Genomic DNA, 21,537 nt, shown 5'->3' with positions numbered 1-21,537 from the left:
AATGAGACAGGGCAGGATGGTAGGGTACGAGAGCCTTGCTGGACAAAGGCTGTTGTAAATCTAGTCAAGAAGAAGAGCTTATGAAAGGTTCAAAAAACTAGGTAATGATAGAGATCTAGAAGATTATAAGGCTAGCAGGAAGGAGATTAAGAATTAAATTAGGAGAGCCAGAAGGGCCATGAGAAGGCATTGGCGGACAGAATTAAGGAGAACCCCAAGGCATTCTACAAGTATGTGAAGAGCAAGAGGATAAGATGTGAGAGAATAGAACCAATCAAGTATGACAGTGGAAAAGTGTGTATGGAACCAGAGGAAATAGCAGAGATACATAATGAATACTTTGCTTCAGTATTCACTTCAGAAAAGGATCTTGACAATTGTAGGGAAGACTTACAGCAGACTGAAAAGCTTGAGCATGTAGATATTAAGAAAGAGGATGTGCTAGAGCTTTTGGAAAGCGTTAAGTTGGATAAGTCACTGGGACCGGACGAGATGTACCCCAGGCTACTGTGGGAGACGAGGAAGGAGATTGCTGAGCCTCTGGTGATGGGGACAGGAGAGGTTCTGGAGGATTGAAGGGTGACGGATGTTGTTCCCTTATTCAAGAAAGGGAGTAGAGATAGCCCAGGAAATTATAGACCAGTAAGTCTTAATTTAGCGGTTGATAAGTTGATGGAAAAGATCCTGAGAAGCAGGATTTATGAATATTTGGAGAGGCATAATATGATTAAGAATAGTCAGCATGGCTTTGTCAAAGGCAGGTTGTGCCTTACGAGCCTGATTGAATTTTTTGAGGATGTGGCTAAACACATTGGTGAAGGCAGAGCAGTAGATGTAGTGTATATGGATTTCAGCAAGGCATTTGATGAGGTATCCCATGCAAGGGTTATTGAGAAAGTAAGGAGGCATGGGATCCAAGGGGACATTGCTTTGTGGATCCAGAACTGGCTTGCCCACAGAAGGCAAAGAGTGGTTGCATATGGGTCATATTCTGCATGGAGGTCGGTGACCAGTGGTGTACCTCAGGGATCTTGTTCTGGGACCTACTCTTCGTGATTTTTATAAATAACCTGGATGAGGAAGTGGAGGAATGGGTTAGTAAATTTGCTGATGACACAAAGGTTGGGGGTGTTGTGGATAGTGTGGAGGGCTCTCAAAGGTTACAGTAGGATGCAAAACTGGGCTGAGAAGTGGCAGATGGAGTTCAACCTAGATAAGAGTGAGATGGTTCATTTTGGTAGGTCAAATATCATGGCAGAATATAGTATTAATGGTAAGACTCTTGGCAGTGTGGTGAATCAGAAGGATCTTGGGGTCTGAGTCCATAGGACACTCAAAGCTGCTGTGCAGGTTGACTTTGTGGTTAAGAAGGCATACGGTGTATTGGCCTTCAACAATCAGAGAATTGAGTTTAGGAGCCGAGAGGTAATGTTGCATCTATATAGGACCCTGGTCAGACCCCACTTAGAGTACTGTGCTCAGGTCTGGCCGCCTCACTACAGGAAGGATGTGGAAACCATAGAAAGGTTGCAGAGGAGATTTACAAGGATGTTGCCTGGATTGGGGAGCATGCCTTACGAGAATAGGTTGAGTGAATTCGGCCTTTTCTCCTTGGAGTGACGGAGGATGAGAGGTGACCTGATAGAGGTGTATAAGATGATGAGAGGCATTGATCGTATGGATAGTCAGAGGTTTTTTCCCCAGGGCTGAAATGGCCAGCACGAGAGGACACAGTTTTAAAGTGCTTGGAGGTAGGTACAGAGAAGATGTCAGGGATAAGGTTTTTTTTTACGCAGAGAGTGGTGAGTGTGTGGATTGGGCTGCCGGCAACAGCGGTGGATGCGGATGCAATAGGGTAGATAAATAGAGGGCTATGCAGTGCAGAAGAGAGGGGGGAGAAAGAGGAGAGCGGTAGTGATAGGGGACTCGATAGTTAGAGGTGCAGATAGAAGGTTCTGTGGTCGTGACAGAGAATCCAGGATGGTTTGTTGCCTCCCAGGTGCCAGGGTCAAGGATGTCTCTGATCGATTGCATGACATTCTGAAGTGGGAGGGTGACCAGCCAGATGTCGTGGTGCACATCGGTACCAATGGCATAGCAAGGAAGAGTGAAGAGGTCCTGGACAGTGAGTATAGAGAACTTGGTAGGAAGTTGAAAAGCAGGACCTTGAGGGTGGTAATCTCAGGATTGCTACCTGTGCTAGGTGCCAGTGAGGGTAGGAATAGGATGCTCTGGAGGAGGAACAAGTGGCTGAGGAACTGGTGTAGGGGGCAGGGTTTCAGATTTCAGGATCATTGGGACCTCTTCTGGGGCAGGTGGGACCTGTACAAGAGACGGGTTACACTTGAAGCACAGGGGGACCAATATCCTTTCAGGGAGGTTTGTTAGTGCTATTGGGGAGGCTTTAAACTAGATTTGCAGGGGGATGGGAACCAGAGTGCCAGAGCTGACAGTGTGGCTGGGGTGAAAATAAATGATGTTGAAGGTTTAAGCAAATCCGCTGATAGAAAGGTTGTGAGTGGTGGTAAAAATCTTCTGAGGTGTATATATTTCAATGCTAGGAGTATTGTGGGGAAGGCGGATGAGTTGAGGGCGTGGATTGACATGTGGAATTATGATGTTGTAGTAATTAGTGAAACTTGGCTACAGGAGGGGCAGGACTGGCAGCTTAATATTCCAGGGTTCCGATGTTTCAGATGTGATCGAGGCAGAGGAATGAAAGGTGGGAGAGTAGCATTGCTTGTTAGGGAAAATATTACAGCAGTGCTCAGGCAGGACACATTAGAGGGCTTGTCTACTGAGTCCTTATGGGTGGAGCTGAGAAACAGGAAAGGTATGGCCACATTAGTGGGATTGTATTACAGACCACCCAATAGTCAACGAGACTTGGAAGAGCAAATCTGCAGAGAGATAGCAGGCAACTGCAGGAAACATAAAGTTGTGGTGGTAGGGGATTTTAATTTTCCATACATTGATTGGGACTCCCATACTGTTAGGGGTCTAGATGGTTTAGAGTTTGTAAAATGTGTTCAGGAAAGTTTTCTAAATCAATATATAGAGGGACCAACTAGAGGGGATGCAATATTGGATCTCCTGTTAGGTAACGAATTAGGGCAAGTGACGGAAGTCTGTGTAGGGGAGCACTTTGGTTCCAGTGATCATAACACCATTAGTTTCAATTTGATCATGGACAAGGATAGATCTGGTCCTAGGGTTGAGGTTCTGAACTGGAAGAAGGCCAAATTTGAAGAAATGAGAAAGGATCTAAAAAGCATGGATTGGTACAGGTTGTTCTCTGGCAAAGATGTGATTGGTAGGTGGGAAGCCTTCAAAGGGGAAATTTTGAGAGTGCAGAGTTTGTATGTTCCTGTCAGGATTAAAGGCAAATTGAATAGGAATAAGGAACCTTGGTTCTCAAGGGATATTGCAACTCTGATAAAGAAGAAGAGGGAGTTGTATGAAATGTATAGGAAACAGGGGGTAAATCAGGTGCTTGAGAAGTATAAGAAGTGCAAGAAAATACTTAAGAAAGAAATCAGGAGGGCTAAAAGCAGACATGAGGTTGCCTTGGCAGTCAAAGTGAAGGATAATCCAAAGAGCTTTTACAAGTATATTAAGAGCAAAAGGATTGTAAGGGATAAAATTGGTCCTCTTGAAGATCAGAGTGGTCGGCTTTGTGCAGAACCAAAGGAAATGGGGGAGATCTTAAATAGGTTTTTTGCTTCTGTATTTACTAAGGAAGCTGGCATGAAATCTATGGAATTGAGGGAATCAAGTAGTGAGACCATGGAAACTGTGCAGATTAAAAAGGAGGAGGTGCTTGCTGTCTTGAGGAAAATTAAAGTGGATAAATCCCCAGGACCTGACAGAGTGTTCCCTCGGACCCTGAAGGAGACTAGTGTTGAAATTGCGGGGGCCCTGGCAGAAATATTTAAAATGTCGCTGTCTACGGGTGAAGTGCCGGAGGATTGGAGAATGGCTCATGTTGTTCTGTTGTTTAAAAAAGGATCGAAAAGTAATCCGGGAAATTATAGGCCGGTGAGTTTAACGTTAGTAGTAGGTAAGTTATTGGAGGGAGTACTAAGAGACAGAATCTACAAGCATTTGGATAGACAGGGGCTTATTAGGAAGAGTCAACATGGCTTTGTGCGTGGTAGGTCATGTTTGACCAATCTGTTGGAGTTTTTCGAGGAGGTTACCAGGAAAGTGGATGAAGGGAAGGCAGTGGATATTGTCTACATGGACTTCAGTAAGGCCTTTGACAAGGTCCCACATGGGAGGTTAGTTAGGAAAATTCAGTCGCTAGGTATACATGGAGAGGTGGTAAATTGGATTAGACATTGGCTCAATGGAAGAAGCCAGAGAGTGGTGGTAGAGAATTGCTTCTCTGAGTGGAGGCCTGTGACTAGTGGTGTGCCACAGGGATCAGTGCTGGGTCCATTGTTATTTGTCATCTATATCAATGATCTGGATGACAATGTGGTAAATTGGATCAGCAAGTTTGCTGATGATACAAAGATTGGAGGTGTAGTAGACAGTGAGGAAGGTTTTCAGAGCCTGCAGAGGGACTTGGACCAGCTGGAAAAATGGGCTGAAAAATGGCAGGTGGAGTTTAATACTGACAAGTGTGAGGTATTGCACGTTGGAAGGACAAACCAAGATAGAACATACAGGGTTAATGGTAAGGCACTGAGGAGTGCAGTGGAACAGAGGGATCTGGGAATACAGATAGAAAATTCCCTAAAAGTGTCGTCACAGGTAGATAGGGTCGTAAAGAGAGCTTTTGGTACATTGGCCTTTATTAATCGAAGTATTGAGTATAAGAGTTGGAATGTTATGATGAGGTTGTATAAGGCATTGGTGAGGCCAAATCTGGAGTATTGTGTTCAGTTTTGGTCACCAAATTACAGGAAGGATATAAATAAGGTTGAAAGAGTGCAGAGAAGGTTTACAAGGATGCTGCCGGGACTTGAGAAACTCAGTTACAGAGAAAGGTTGAATAGGTTAGGACTTTATTCCCTGGAGCGTAGAAGAATGAGGGGAGATTTGATAGAGGTATATAAAATTATGATGGGTATAGACAGAGTGAATGCAAGCAGGCTTTTTCCACTGAGGCAAGGGGAGAAAAAAACCAGAGGACATGGGTTAAGGGTGAGGGGGAAAAGTTTAAATGGAACATTAGGGGGGGCTTCTTCACACAGAGAGTGGTGGGAGTATGGAATGAGCTGCCAGACGAGGTGGTAAATGCGGGTTCTTTTGTAACATTTAAGAATAAATTGGACAGATACATGGATGGGAGGTGTATGGAGGGATATGGTCCGTGTGCAGGTCAGTGGGACTAGGCAGAAAATGGTTCGGCACAGCTAAGAAGGGCCAAAAGGCCTGTTACTGTGCTGTAGTTTCTATGGTTTCTATGCATAACCCCAGGTAATTTCTAAGATAAGGATATGTTCAGCACAGCTTTGCGGGCCAAAGGGCCTGTATTGTGCTGTAGATTTTCTATGTTTCTCTGTTTCTATGTAATGTAGTTTCATTTAAAAATTTTCTCTGAAATGGCTGAATAAGACACTCAGTTGTACCACACCACTAAACTGAAGCAGAAGAAAGAAATGAATCAGACATACCAATTGGTACTGAATTTGGTTATGACAAACATGCTCAGAGCCCAGTTGTCATTGCAAATTTCTTCTCTGAAACATCTGGGAGAAGATACCTAAACTGTTTCATAGATGACTTAAATTGCAATATGACATAATTTGTAAGGCATGTCCCTGTGTACATTCAGTTCCATTGGCAAAATGACCTACCAATGGAGTTTTAACAGCGACATTCATTCCAGATTTCACGACGTGTTAAGACCTCAGGTCAAACATTAACAAGAAACAATGATCCTGTTTCCTATCTGCCATCAGTGCTTTTCCATTTCTCAAAACACTTGGAAGCAGCACTGAATATAGCAAGGGCATATAATTTACTATGGGTGGGAGACTACAAAATCTGTGCTCTAGACTAGATTGGTAGTCTAACTGGCAGATTCAGTCTGCGGTATGTATGGAATGAACCAAGCCAGGGGATAAACCTAGTTAATCTTGTCCTCATCAATCTACAAGTGGCTGATGCATCTATCCATGAAAACACGGACAATCATTGTGGAGTTGATGTCCTGCTTTCACACTGGAGAACAAACTCCATCATATAGTGTGGCACTACATTTAGATCAAAGCTAGATATTCATGAGGCACTGTGGACAGTCAACAATCACCATGTATTCTCATGTATCTGGTAAGTCTTTCACTGTTATTATCTAGCAGGTGAACCAATCCTTGTTTCAATAAGGCATGCCAGAGAGTTTGACAGGAGCAATGGCAAGTGTCCCAATCTGGTGAAATTGCAATAACCAGACTTTAAGTATGCAAAGCAAGGAAAATAGCATTCAATAGACAAAGTTCTGCAATCCTGTCAAATCTAATTGTGAATGATAATGAACAATCAAACTACTGTGTGGCAGGAGGACTCCTGAATTTGAGTGATTGTTGAAGCTCAATTGACCCCACAACCTATAGGCTCACTGTCAAGGATTCTACAACTCAGTATTATTTACTTACCTTTTTTTGGGTGGCAGGATGGAGATATGTCTCTACCAGAGGAGGTGCAAGGTGCTCATTCTCTCCTCTGGCCTGTAGGTCACCCTTGAGCAAGGTGTAGCTCCTGTTTAGCTCCCCTGATCAGGGTCATGTGAAGCCTGTCTGTCTGTATCTTGTTTTACGGCGGTCGGCATCCAGCTTAATGGTGCATTACCGCCACCCTCTGCTCCAGAATGTGCACTAGACAACACACACACACACACACACACTACCCTCCCATCTTTGACCATCCTAGTACCCTATTCCTGTTTATCCGTCATATCCTATTCATGTGAAGCCATAGGAACAAGAGGTGGATGGTCATATGAGCAGCTGGTGCACATCACAAGTCCTGATTATGTGATCACTAACACCTGGCAGACAATCTCTGATGAGTATTGATAATGGGTGGGGTCACCTGTCTTGTAAAGATACTGCCCCGAAGAAGGAAATGGCAAATTACTTCTGTTGAAAAATTTGCCAAGAACAATCATGGTTAACAGTTGGAAGACCATGATTGCTCACATCATACAACGTGGTACGCAATGACGATAATGACTTTTTAATTATTTGCATGATTTATCTTCTTTTGCACATTGGTTGTTTACCAGTCTTTGATATTTATATTTTTTCATAAACTCTGTCGTACTTCTTTATTTTCCTGTAAATGCCAGCAAGAAAATGAAACTCAGGGTAGTATATGGTGAAAAATCTCAGGGTAGTTATTAGAAACATAGAAAGCCTACAGCACAATATAGAGCCTTCGGCCCACAAAGTTGTGCCGAACACGTCCCTACTGTAGAAATTATTAGGGTTACCCATAGCCCTCTATTTTTCTAAGCTCCATGTACCTATCCAAAAGTCTCTCAAAAGACCCTAATCGTATCCGCCTCTACCACCGTTGCTGGCAGCCCATTCCACGCACTCACCACTCTCTGCATAAAAAACCCACCCCTGACATCTCCTCTGTACCTACTCCCAAGCACCTTAAACCTGTCCCCTCTTATGGCAGCCTATTCAGCCCTGGGGAAAAAGCCTCTGACTATCCACACAATCAATGTCTCTCATCATCTTATACACCTCTATCAGGTCACCTTTCATCCTCCTTCACTCCAAGGAGAAAAGGCTGAGTTCACTCAACCTGTCTTCATAAGGTATGCCCCTCAATCCAGGCAACATCCTTGTAAATCTCCTCTGCACCCTTTCTACGGTTTCCACGTCCTTCCTGTAGTGAGGCAACTGAGACTGAGCACAGTACTCCAAGTGGGGTCTGACCAGGGTCCTATACAGCTGCAACATTACCTCTTGGCTCCCAAATTCAATTCCCTGATTGATGAAGGCCAATACACCGTAAGCCTTCTTAACCACAGAGTCAACCTGCGCAGCTGCTTTGAGCGTCCTATGGACTTGGACCCCAGATCCCTCTGATCCTCCACACTGCTAAGAGTCTTACCACTAATACTATATTCTGCTATAATGGTAATATATGTAATTTGATAGTAGATTTACTTTGAAACTTGAGACTTCAAGAACATCGCTACACACAATGTAATGTGCATGAAAGATAAGGTTAAAGCATTTGCAATTTTGTTCAACCAGAGGTATTCCATCTTCACATTCTCTGAAAATCTCCATTATCACACAAGCAGACTTCAGGCCAATCTGATCCACAGAAACCTTGTCAAGAAATATCTGAGAGTACTGGATGTAGTAAAGGCTGTAACACCAGGTAACATCCCAGCTGTAGCTCTGCTCCGAACTAGTCAAATTTCCAGCTACGTAGTTTTGGTCCAGTTAACCAAATGTGGCATCAAGAAGCCTTGGTATAACTGAAATGAAAGGGTAATAAAGAGAAAACACTCCAACAATTGGAGTCCTAGCTCACAGAAATGAGGATATTTGTGTCTGCTGGAATTCCATCACCATAACCCCAGGATATCACTGTATGAGCTCCTCAGAGCTGTGCCCTATTGCTTTGTTCACCATTTCTCAGTGTACAAAAGCTAAATGCAGACAGATCCATGCAAAATTCCGGCTCATGCTCTGAAGTGAAAAGCAATAGCTGTCTCCAACAAGTGAGAGACTAACCATCTACTTTTGATGTTTAGTAGAACTGACTGGATCATCGCCATCAATACCCTGTCACCCCTGAGCAGAAACTCAAGTAGTCTAGCCATTTTCCTACCATTGCTGAGTCTAAACCCTGGAAACACTCACCCTACTGCATTACATAAGAATCTTCACCAATAGAACTGCAGCATTTCAAGAAGTTGGCTCATGACTACTATATCAAAGCCAATAAGTGCCTTGTCGGAGATGTCCAGTTTAAAATTAATCGTTAAAAAACATAGATATCTTAAACACATTAAATAACAGAGCCTGTGATAGTCACATCCAAATGGTGTAAAGACTATTATGTGAAACTTTCAGTTTCCTCATCAGCTCCAAACACAAGAGATTCTGCAGATGCTGGCAATCCTGAGCAACAAAGACAATATTCTGGAGGAACTCAACAGGTCAGGCAGCACCTATGGAGGGGAATAAACAGATGTCATTTCAGACTGAGGTCCTTCATCAGGACTGGAAAGGAAAGGGGGGATAGAATAGGAAAGTGGGGGGAGTGGAAAGAAAACAAGCTGGCAGATGATGGGTGAAGCCAGGTTAAGATAGAGGTGGGTGGGTGAGGGATGGAGAATTAAGTAAGAATCTGGGATGTGATAGGTGGAAAAGGAAAAACATAGAAACATAGAAAATAGGTGCAGGAGTAGGCCATTCGGCCCTTTGAGCCTGCACCGCCATTTATTATGATCATGGCTGATCATCCAACTCAGAACCCTGCACCAGCCTTCCCTCCATACCCCCTGATCCCCGTACCCACAAGGGCCATATCTAACTCCCTCTTAAATATAGCCAATGAACTGGCCTCAACTGTTTCCTCTGGCAGAGAATTCCACAGATTCACCACTCTCTGTGTGAAGAAGTTTTTCCTAATCTCGGTCCTAAAAGGCTTCCCCTTTATCCTCAAACTGTGACCCCTCGTTCTGGACTTCCCCAACATCGGGAACAATCTTCCTGCATCTAGCCTGTCCAATCCCTTTAGGATTTTATATGTTTCAATCAGACTCCCTTTCAATCTTCTAAATTCCAACGAGTACAAGCCCAGTTCATCCAGTCTTTCTTCATATGAAAGTCCTGCCATCCCAGGAATCAATCTGGTGAACCTTCTCTGTACTCCCTCTATGGCAAGGATGTCTTTCCTCAGATTAGGGGACCAAAACTGCACACAATACTCCAGGTGTGGTCTCACCAAGGCCTTGTACAACTGCAGTAGTACCTCCCTGCTCCTGTACTCGAATCCTCTCGCTATAAATGCCAGCATACCATTTGCCTTTTTCACCGCCTGCTGTACCTGAATGCCCACTTTCAATGACTGGTGTATAATGACACCCAGATCTCGTTGCACCTCCCCTTTTCCTAATCGGCCACTATTCAGATAATAATCTGTTTTCCTATTTTTGCCACCAAAGTGGATAACTTCACATTTATCCACATTAAATTGCATCTGCCATGAATTTGCCCACTCACCCAACCTATCCAAGTCACCCTGCATCCTCTTAGCATCCTCCTCACAGCTAACACTGCCGCCCAGCTTCGTGTCATCCGCAAACTTGGAGATGCTGCATTTAATTCCCTCATCCAAGTCATTAATATATATTGTAAACAACTGGAGTCCCAGCACTGAGCCTTGCGGTACCCACTAGTCACTGCCTGCCATTCTGAAAAGGTCCCGTTTATTCCCACTCTTTGCTTTCTGTCTGCTAACCAATTCTCTATCCACATCAATACCTTACCCCCAATACCGTGTGCTTTAAGTTTGCACACTAATCTCCTGTGTGGGACCTTGTCAAAAGCCTTTTGAAAATCCAAATATACCACATCCACTGGTTCTCCCCTATCCACTCTACTAGTTACATCCTCAAAAAATTCTATGAGATTCGTTAGACATGATTTTCCTTTCACAAATCCATGCTGACTTTGTCCGATGATTTCACCGCTTTTCAAATGTGCTGTTATCACATCTTTGATAACTGACTCCAGCAGTTTCCCCACCACCGACGTTAGGCTAACCGGTCTATAATTCCCCGGTTTCTCTCTCCCTCCTTTTTTAAAAAGTGGGGTTACATTAGCCACCCTCCAATCCTCAGGAACTAGTCCAGAATCTAACGAGTTTTGAAAAATTATCACTAATGCATCCACTATTTCTTGGGCTACTTCCTTAAGCACTCTGGGATGCAGACCATCTGGCCCTGGGGATTTATCTGCCTTTAATCCCTTCAATTTACCCAACACCACTTCCCTACTAACATGTATTTCGCTCAGTTCCTCTATCTCACTGGACCCTCTGTCCCCTACTATTTCTGGAAGATTATTTATGTCCTCCTTAGTGAAGACAGAACCAAAGTAATTATTCAATTGGTCTGCCATGTCCTTGCTCCCCATAATCAATTCACCTGTTTCTGTCTGTAGGGGACCTACATTTGTCTTTACCAGTCTTTTCCTTTTTACATATCTATAAAAGCTTTTACAGTCAGTTTTTATGTTCCCTGCCAGTTTTCTCTCATAATCTTTTTTCCCCTTCCTAATTAAGCCCTTTGCCCTCCTCTGCTGAACTCTGAATTTCTCCCAGTCCTCAGGTGAGCCACTTTTTCTGGCTAATTTGTATACTTCTTCTTTGGAATTGATACTATCCCTAATTTCTCTTGTCAGCCACGGGTGCACTACCTTCCTTGATTTATTCTTTTGCCAAACTGGGATGAACAATTGTTGTAGTTCATCCATGCAATCCTTAAATGCTTGCCATTGCATATCCACCGTCAATCCTGTCACCCCATGAGCAGAAACTCAAGTAGTCTAGCCATTTTCCTACCATTGCTGAGTCTAAACCCTGGAAACACTCTCCCTACTGCATTACATAAGAACCTTCACCAATAGAACTGCAGCATTTCAAGGCATAGAAGGAAGCTGAAGAAGTCGACGGCAGTGGATCATGGGAGAAAGGGGAGAGGCGGAGCAACAGAGGGAGGTGATAGGTAGGTGAGGAGAAGAGAAGGGGTAAGAAGCGAACCAGAATGGAGAATGGAAAAGAACAAAGGGGGAGAATGGAGAAATTACTGGAAGTTAGAGAATTTGATGTCTATGCCATCAGGTTGGAGGCTAGTCTATAGGAATATGAGGTGTTGTACGTCTAACCTGAGTTTGGCCGACAGACATGTTGGAACGGAAGGGAACAAGTCTTTAGTAACGTATTTGAATAGCCTTCAAAGAAAAAATAGAATAAACCTTCTGAAGTAGTCATTATTCTCACGTTATAATCTACAATTCACCTCAGAACAGAGATGAGCCTCCAAACCTTCACCAACTAGAGGGAAGATCGGTCAAGGGTTTCACAACTCACCACATTCCCTTGAACATGTATTCACAGATACACACAGGTGACTACCTTTTTGACAACTTTCAACTGCAGCTGCTGTTCTACCACATCCAACAGAGGTCCTTTACAGCTGGAGTAGAGCATTCGATCTTTAATACCACATTTATACCCTGGCATGGAGTAGATAAACACTGTGGAAATAAAGTAATAATTTCAATACAGTTAGAAATAGTGACCCAGTAGAGATGTGTATGAGATTGGAACTGTTCCATTTCTATAATTAAAGTGGTTAACAATGAGGAATAGACTGCCATTGCATGTCACATTTGACTGTAGTGAATCTGCAGTAATTAAGCCCATGAATTAGCCCATGAATGCCCACGGTTAGCATGACGCTATTACAGCTCGGGGTGTCAGAGATCAGAGTTTAATCCTGGTGTAAGGAGTCTGTATGTTTTCCCGTGACTGTGTGTGGGTTTTCTCTGGGCACTCCGGTTTCCTCCCACAGTCCAAACGTGTATCAGTTTGTAGGTTAATTGGTCATTGTAAATTTTCCTGTGATTAAGCTAGTATTAAATAGGTGAGTTGGTGGGCGGTACGGCTCATTGTACTGGAGGAGCCTGTTCTATGCTGTATCTCAAAATAAAATATGCATCATTTGCAGCTTTTGATTACAATAATTTGTTACCACTTTTTAATGTATAATTAAATGTGCAAGAACATTGCTCTGTGTAATATTAAAGCCACAAAAGAATTCAAAGTTGCCCTGGAATATGTGATGGACAAAATTAATCTACTGACTAAGTGGAGAATAAATTAGGAGCAAAGCAGCAAAACTTTGCAACTAAAGACCTTTTAGATACAAAGCAAGTTTGCAGTGCTGAATTCATTTCCTGTTTCCTTTTCAGGCAACCAGACCAGAGAAGAAACTTGCTGATTTAGCAGAACCAAAATGGATGACTTTCCAAGTATAAAGAGACAAAAAGCTCATTAAACTACCAGAATACTTGCTAAACAGGAATCAGAAAGGAAAGGAGAGGCTGCCCAAATATAGGCCTTGCTTTGTATATGCTGCTGTGAGAAGCTAACAATAAACAATACAATAAAATGAGCAATAGCCAACTGGCAACATTAAACATTTGTGAACTTACCAACAGACTCTAAATAATCGCCTTCATGTGTATGTTTGTATAGGAAGAAATGGTAACGAGCAGCATTATTGGGGATCCTCTTTGGCAAGTCAAGTATGTCAGTTACATCAGTATGCACCAAGTTAATGGTTTCCTTCTCTATGTCTAGTTTCTGAAATGTGGAGAAGAAAATACAAGGACACAGTTTTGACAGAAGCCAACACTTTTTTATAACTTACAGAAAAATATCTTGTACAAAATTCAGCTGAGCAATAAATCTACTTTGTTTCCTCCCTTAGCACTTCTGGTTTAAAAATGGAATCATTGAATGATTCAGCTCAAAGCTCATCATACCTGTTTCAGCTCTTTGGAAGAGCCATGTAATTATCCCCACTCTACTGTACTTTACCTATGTCTCTGAAAAATCCTTTCTCTCCCACCTCCTACAGTCCAACTATCCATGATCTGTTTTTGTTCCATTGACCTTACTGAAAGTTATTGAGGAAAAGGAATATTTCAATTTTCTTTGTTTTGATCATTCAGGTCTGCTGTCACAACGATTGTTACAGAAAACCTTCCCTGCCAAATGCCGGAGAACACACATCATAGTACAATAGTCTCTGTTTTATTTTTTGTACATTATTATTGCACATTGGCATATTATTATTGTGTATATTATTAGTTATTATTATTATTATTATTGTTGCTGTGTCTGTTTTAAATGTTGCTGTAACGTAATAATTTCCCACTCTGGATCAATAAAGTACTTATTATTATTGAGGTGTTTCATTTTCAATGAGAGACTATAACACAGTGAGCATTGGCTCTATATTCCTTTGATTTTGCTGTGTATTAATCAATCACTGTGCCAATAGATGGTCAAACATTTCAATGTGCTTCACAGGAGCTTCATCAGACACAGTTTGCCACTGAGCAACATAAGCGGATGCTGGAAGGCAGAAACTCTGACAAATAAGGAACTTCCTCTTTCTGAATTATACGTTAAAAATTAAATCAAGTATTTTTCTTATTGCAATTTATTTTGTATATTTTACTGAACTGCTGCTGCAAAACAACAAATTTCGTGACATATGCCAGTAAACTTGATCCTGACTGTCATTTTAAGGAGATATAAAGTCAGGATTCTGCAAGGAAATCCTCAAGTTAAGAGCCCAAACAACTGGGGAGATGGTTAATAATGGTGGAGCTAAAGAAATCAGGAATACAAAGAAATAGAAATTGAGCTCTCCAACATGTTGTAAGGTTGATAAAAAAAAAATTATAGTTTGAGAGAGTTGAAGTTAAGGAGGTGGAATAAGAATGAGAATCCTATCCATAATGACATAACTGTTATTTCTTTGGTTGTAGTTTGTGGGGTGATGGAAAGTTACTATTCTTTTAACAGCTATATGTCCATTCAGCTATTCAGGATTCCCATCCAAGAAGACATGTAGGTGATTTTTTTCCTCTAGGTATGATTTAACCAGTTAAATGTTTTTTTATAAGAATTTTATGAGAATTTATAAAAGCAAAAATTGCTGGAAATGTACAGCAGGCCAGTTTGCATCCGCAGTTTTGCCCCTTCTCTTTTCAGAGGTTTATTGAACTGCTGCGTACTTCTTCCATTCCATCATTTATCTTCCTTTGGATGTCCATTCTTTTTTTAAAATATATTTCATCAAATTCTAATAACAGTGTAACATCAGCAACAATGAGCAACTCTTCATGGGTGTACCTGTATATGGTGTTAGCTGTTTTGATGGCACTCAACTTATAAATCTCAATTCAAAGTGCTATTGGTATAAATAATGTGACATTGTCCAAAGTTGGAAAGTTCATATTTCAATGAACGATTAAGATATAATAGAGATATATATATACAAAACAGAGAAAGTACAGAGAAGATTTACTAGAATGTTACCTAGGTTTCAGCACCTGAGTTACAGAGAACGGTTGAACAAGTTGGGTCTTTATTCTTTGGAGCGTAGAAGGTTGAGGGGGGGACTTGATAGAGGGATTTAAAATTATGAGGGGGACAGATAGAGTTGACGTAGATAGGCTTTTTCCATTGAGAGTAGGGGAGATTCAAACAAGAGGACATGAGTTGAGAGTTAGGGGGCAAAAGTTGAGGGGTAACACGAGGGGGAACTTTTTTACTCAGAGAGTGGTGGCTGTGTGGAACGAGCTTCCAGTAGAAGTGGTAGAGGCAGGTTCGATATTGTCATTTAAAGTAAAAGTGAATAGGTATATGGACAGGAAAGGAATGGAGAGTTATGGGCTGAGTGCAGGTCGGTGGGACTAGGTGAGAGTAAGCATTCGGCATGGACTAGAAGGGCCGAGATGGCCTGTTTCTGTGCTGTAATTGTTATATGGTTATATTGGGGAAAATTAGGTAGTGAGGAGGAGATATGTCTCTACCAAAGGAGGTGTAAGGCACTCCTTCCCTCTGTTAGCCTCCAGGTCATCCTTGGGCAAGGTGGAGCACGTGCTTATCCCCCTGATGAGGGTCATGTGAAGTCATGGGTGCAGGTGGTGGATGGTCGTATGAGCAGATGGTGCATTTCACAACTCCTGGTTATGTGACCACTGACACCAGGCAGACAATTTCTGAAGAGTATTGATAATGTTCGGGGTCACTCAAGACATTGCCCCAAAGGAGGTACTGGCAAATTACTTATGTAGAAAAATTTGCCAAGAACAATCATGGTCATGGAAAGAGGATGGCAAAAAGGTGATAGGTGAAGCCAGCTGAATGCGAAAGGTAAAAGCCTGAAGAAGGAATCTGATAGGAGAGGAGAATGGACAATTGGAGAAAGGGAAGAAGGAGGGGAGGTGATAGTCAGGTGTGAAGAGGTGTGAGGGCAAAATGGGGAATAGAAGAAAAGGGGAGCGGTAGGGTTTTTTTTAGCTGGAAGGAATGGGAATGGGAATAGGAATCAGAATTAAAATTTTTTGCCACTGGGAAGTTCTACTTTTGGAGGATGGAGTGAAGGTGCTCAACAAAACAGTCCCCCAATTTACAACGGGTCTCCAGTTCTTAAGAATGGTCTTGGTCCGAAACATCGGCACCTGACCTTCTAAGCAGCTCCAGTATTTTGTGTGCGTTGCCAAGAAACTTGCAACCTCTGCTTTAAATACATACAATGACTTGGCCTCCAACAGTCATCTGTGGCAATGAATTCCACAGATTCACCACCCTCTGGCTAAAGAAATCCCATCCACCTATTCTGAGGCTACGTCCACACTAGACCGGATAATTTTGAAAACGCCGGTTTTGTGTAAAAACGATAGGCGTCCACACCAGGCATTTTTGAAAATACCTCCATCCACATTAAAACGAGTATTTGGGCGAATCTCCTCCTACTGGACATGCGCAGGGCACACAGAAAACAAGCGAAGAGGAAACGGTATACTTGGTGCACGTTTGTCCAATTACTGACTAGAAAAACTTAAAAGAAAACTGCCAAAGGAAAGACTTGGTGTGCGTTTGTCCAGAAATATTTCCTACAGCCATAATCTCTTCACTGATGAGAGGGATGACAGCTACAACTAAATGCAATAAGGCTTGTTACTGGGCAAAAGTGAAATTTGCTGTTACCTCATTTGTTTGCCTTTACTTTTGCCATGTCTTTGTATATTATTTTGCTGTATTTAACATGTGCACTAAAATGAGTTACTGGGCAAAAGTGACAATTGCATCCATTGAATGTTTGCACAAGCAATACATTAATAAGGCACCTTGTTAAATGTATAAAACATGTCTGCATCAGTGTTATCTTGCATTTCCATACAATGTTACATTAGGCTGTTACACATCTATTGTCAGATGTTGTTGTTGTGGTGTTGGAGGTTGCGTTCAAGAAAACAATAAAATGCCGTGCTGTCACCATTTGTTCTGGCAGGTTATGACAACATTTTTAAAATTAGCCGGTTACCCCATACATACTACAACGCCCAACCAGCATCTTCAGATTTAAACACTCTGGAGAATGTTTTAGAAAAGCTCCATTTTCTGGGGAGGAGGATCAAAACGAAGACAAAAAGCTTCGGTTACGGATTTAGCCGGTCTAGTGTGGACATAGCCTGAGGCTATGCCCTCTGGTCCTAGACTCACCCACTACAGGAAACATCCTCTCCACACTCACTCTGTCTAGGCCTTTCAATACTTCAAACACGAGGAAATCTGCAGATGCTGGAAATTCAAGCAACACACATCAAAATTGCTGGTGAACGCTGCAGGCCAAGCAGCATCTCTAGGAAGAGGTACAGTCGACATTTTGGGCCGAGACCCTTTGTCAGGACTAACTGAAAGAAGAGCTAGTAAGAGGTTTGAAAGTGGGAGAGGGGGAGATCCAAAATGATAGGAAAAGACAGGAGGGGGAGGGATGAAGCCAAGAACTGGACAGTTGATTGGCAAAAGCGATATGAGAGGATCATATGAGAGATTTCAATGAGATCTGCCTCAGTCTTCTAAACTCCTGCAAGTAAAAGCCCAGAGCCGTCAAAAGCTCCTTCTGTATTAACCCTTTCATTACCAGAATCATTCTCGTGAACCTCCTCTGGACAGCCCATCTTTTCTTAGGTAAGGGGCCGAATACTCCAAATGTGGCCTGAACCAAAGCCTTATAAAGCCCCAGCATCACATCCTTGCTTTTATATTCTAGTTCTCTCGAAAAGAATGCTAACATTGCATTTGCTTTCCTTATCACTAACTCAAATGCAAGTCAACCTTTAGGGTATCCTGCACAAGGACTCCCAAGTCCCTTTGCACCTCTGATTTTTAAATTTTCTCCCTGTTTAGAAAATAGTCTACGCCTTTAGTCCCTCTACCAAAGAGCATGACCATATGCTTCCCTAAACTATATTCCATCTGCTATTCTTTGCCCATTCTCTCAATCTCTCCAAGTCCTACTCCCTGTTTCCTCAACACACCCTGCCCCTCCAACTGTCTTTGTATCAGCTGCAGACTAGGCCACAAAAGCATCAATTTTGTCATCCAAGTCGTTGACATATAACATCAATCTGACCTAGTATGAAGTATTGAAGAGGTCTGGCACCATTAGAAATTTCACATGGGACATCAAACTACTATTATGTTTTCTCTTTCAGATGGAAGTTAAAGATCACATGGCCTAGTATCTTAAAAGTAGAGTAACACTTATTCCTCAGTCATTGCCATGGAAAAAGATTAGCTGGCCATTATTGCAAAGTTACATGTGGGATCTTGCTGAGTGCAAACTGTCACATTTCATACTGTACATGGGAGGCTCATTAGCTTTAAGACCTCCTGAGGTTAGGAATTGGTGACTAAAATTAATTTTGTAGATACAATGATTCTATGAAGGTTATCAAAAATGAAAGAATAGTAGAGACAATAGACAATAGGTGGGTTGAAGACCTGTAGGAGGAAAACAATTCACAATGACTCACGCAGTGATAGACCCAATGAAATTCTTCAGTGTAGCCCCCATTGCAATGTATGAAATATAAGAGCCAGTTTGCATTCAGAAAGAATAGTGGCTTTATGTTAATGCCATGCTCTTCAAATGTAGCAGTATCTTAGATTAAAAGTAATCATCGTTAAGAAACATAACTATAATTAAGTTAAAGCATTATACCATACACTGGCTAATTGTTAGCACAGTACACCTATTTTGTTACATGCAAGACACAGCTCTACAATTAACAAAATTAATTCAATCTATAGTGATTAAAATTTAAGCCATGAAAAGAGTATTACATACCAGTTGGATGTAATTTATCTTCTTCTCCTTAAGTAAGAGAATGGCTGTGATGGCATTTTCCTGGATTGGAAATGCAATACCTTGCATTGTTTGCTGTTTACTTTGGACACTGATCTCAGTCTTTACCTACAATGGCCAAACAATAAATTAGTGCATAACCATACTGGAGTTAAAGTGCACAAGAAATACATAACTGACATATAGATGCAGTTTGAATATACTACAAACATAAAAGCAACATTTTAACAGACAATTTAACACAGTCTGAACCTTATCACAATGCACCTTACTATTTGTTAATTTACTAGTGGTAATACTGCTTTATGTTTTATGCATGTTATATTTACTGTTTTGTCCACCTTGGTCCGGAGGGAAGTTGTTTCGTTTAGCGGTATACAAGTGTACAGTTGAATGACAATAAACTTGAACCTTGAAACAAGCATATAATTCCATAGTTAATTATATAAAATTACTGAAGAACTGTAGGCTGCTGGAGGTGGTGGCTTGGGCAGGTGCATTAACAGATGGACATTTGGACAAGTTCATGGATAAGAAAGGTTTCGAGGCAGAGTTTCCCAAGCTGGGGTGCATGGCATAAAAAAGGTTGGTTTAGAGGGATATGATTTGTTGGTCAATGTGGTTAGCATGGACAAGTTGAGCCAAATAGCCTGTTTCCATGCTGCATTAGTCTATCACTTTATGTATCAAGCTTAGGGGCTAATTTGGACAGTTCTCAAAAATATTCTCAAGTTCTCAAAAAGAATTAATTTATAGTGGAATACAAACTGTGTGCAAAATTGCCCAAGGACAATTTGAAGAAATTAGACAGCACTGATTATGAAGTTTACTGGCCGGCTGTATCAGCTACAAGTTAACATGGAAGCTAGTTCTGATTGCAATACATAATTCCAGTGTACAACTCTTAATGTACATTGTGGCAGATGAACATTCTGCTACTGAATCTAACCTAGAAAATTATGAAGAATGGCACAAGGCAAAACAGAGAAAACTCTAAAGGGTTGTGGATGCTGCATATGAGGCTTCGATGCAAGAAATTGTGCCTGATGGTCAATGTCACTATTCCCACTGCAGCATAAGCAACCACTACACAAAGCCTGTGTTGTAGTGAACACTCACCGAGCTTCCTAGCATGTTTTCACGAGGGCAGTTGTCATCATGGGCTACAGATTAAAATGTTGAAAGAGACTCCTTAGCAGTCTATCCTCCAACAGCTTAATGGATTGCTGAGGTGACACTCAGCAGCTATTTTATTAGATAGCTCCTCTACCTAATAAAGTGGACACCAAGTGTATGTCCGCAATATTTTGCTACTGGAACAAGGCATTAACAAGGCATTTTTGCCCACAGAATTGCCATTCACTAGATGTTTTTTGTTTTCACACCATTCTCTGTAAACTTTAGAGACAGTTATTGTGAAAATCTCAGCAGTTCAGCTGTTTCTGACATACTCAAACCACCCCATCTAGCACCAACAATCATTTCATTGTCAAAGTCATTTAGGTCACATTTCTTCTCCATTCTGATGTTTGGTCTGAACAACAAGTGAACCTTTTGACCATATCTGCATGCTTTTATGTATTGAGTTGTTGCCACATGACTGTTTGATTAGATATTTGCATTAACAAATAGGCGTACATGTGTACCTAATAAAGTGGCCACTGAGTGTATAAATGAAGGGCAGGAAAAGATGTGTAGAAGCCAGGAAATGCCTGCACAAGGATCATCTGAATGCTGTTTATAATTTGATGATTTTATTTATACATTAGATTGGGGACATTCATTTTGTGGTGGATTTTATTTCAGCAATGCCTCCAGACGGTACGATTGTAAACTAATCTTATCTAAACATCAAAGCAATAACTCAATTTAAAAATTCTCTTCCTTCCTTTTAAATCTCAATAATCACAGCAAATATTGAACCCTGTTACTTTTTGAGTTATCTACACATCTCTATTTATTGTCTCCTCAAAATCCCCAATGCAGAATATGTTCCTAAATTTGGACAACTTTTTTATGGATAAGCTGGACACCCTTTCCTTTCTCCTTTTCCTCCTGCTGCCGGTGGTAAAAGCTGCTCTTGTATTTGTAAGGTTATGCAGCTTGCACCAGATAATGATGCACCAACTCAGGGGTCTTCTTGAGCAGTCTAGATAGTGACAATGTTGTTTCTGCATATGAGTCTTCAGTTACATTACCTTCTGTGCAAAAGCATTGTTTCCAATATGTACATGCTGCTCATGTGTGTATGTGCTGTAACATTCACTGAGGTATGTGCCATTTTGTCAGTGGATAGCTTTTCTTGGCATGGTGGCTTGTAAACAGCTAATGTCGACAAGTCCATACAATGTAGGCCATGAGTGCTGGCAGGCCCCCAGAGATCATTCTAGTCACACACCAGAGAGAGAGACATGCAGCAATTCCTTGTAGCTCTGGCATGTAAGACTAGCTCTGGTAAGACTAATTAAGTCAGCTCAATTGGAATAGATTATTTTAGTGATCTCCCTTTTATATGAGAGTTGCGACATGTTGGAGCTATTTCCAGCTTCTATCTTACATCAAAGAAGCCATGAAATTCCTATCACATTCAA

At 41.6% G+C, this 21,537-nt stretch overlaps 1 protein-coding gene across 4 annotated transcripts in view; it reads right to left on the bottom strand.

Moving 5' to 3' along the window:
• LOC134356680 (twinfilin-2) overlaps positions 1 to 21,537 on the bottom strand; it is a 169,505-nt gene that overhangs the window by 8,895 nt on the left and 139,073 nt on the right. For all 4 annotated transcript variants that reach the window (XM_063067704.1, XM_063067703.1, XM_063067705.1 and 1 more), the window contains 3 exons: positions 18,929 to 19,054; positions 13,206 to 13,356; positions 12,124 to 12,245 (listed from right to left, as the gene is read on the bottom strand). In XM_063067704.1, coding sequence (XP_062923774.1) covers positions 12,124 to 12,245; positions 13,206 to 13,356; positions 18,929 to 19,054 — 399 coding nt within the window. The remainder of the gene's footprint in view (positions 1 to 12,123; positions 12,246 to 13,205; positions 13,357 to 18,928; positions 19,055 to 21,537) is intronic.

The sequence above is a fragment of the Mobula hypostoma genome, chromosome 15 (assembly GCF_963921235.1).
Source record: "Mobula hypostoma chromosome 15, sMobHyp1.1, whole genome shotgun sequence".
Taxonomy (NCBI): Eukaryota; Metazoa; Chordata; class Chondrichthyes; order Myliobatiformes; family Myliobatidae; genus Mobula; species Mobula hypostoma.
The sequence above is the reverse complement of the archived record's forward strand: the minus strand, read 5'-3'. Positions and strand labels throughout refer to the sequence as shown.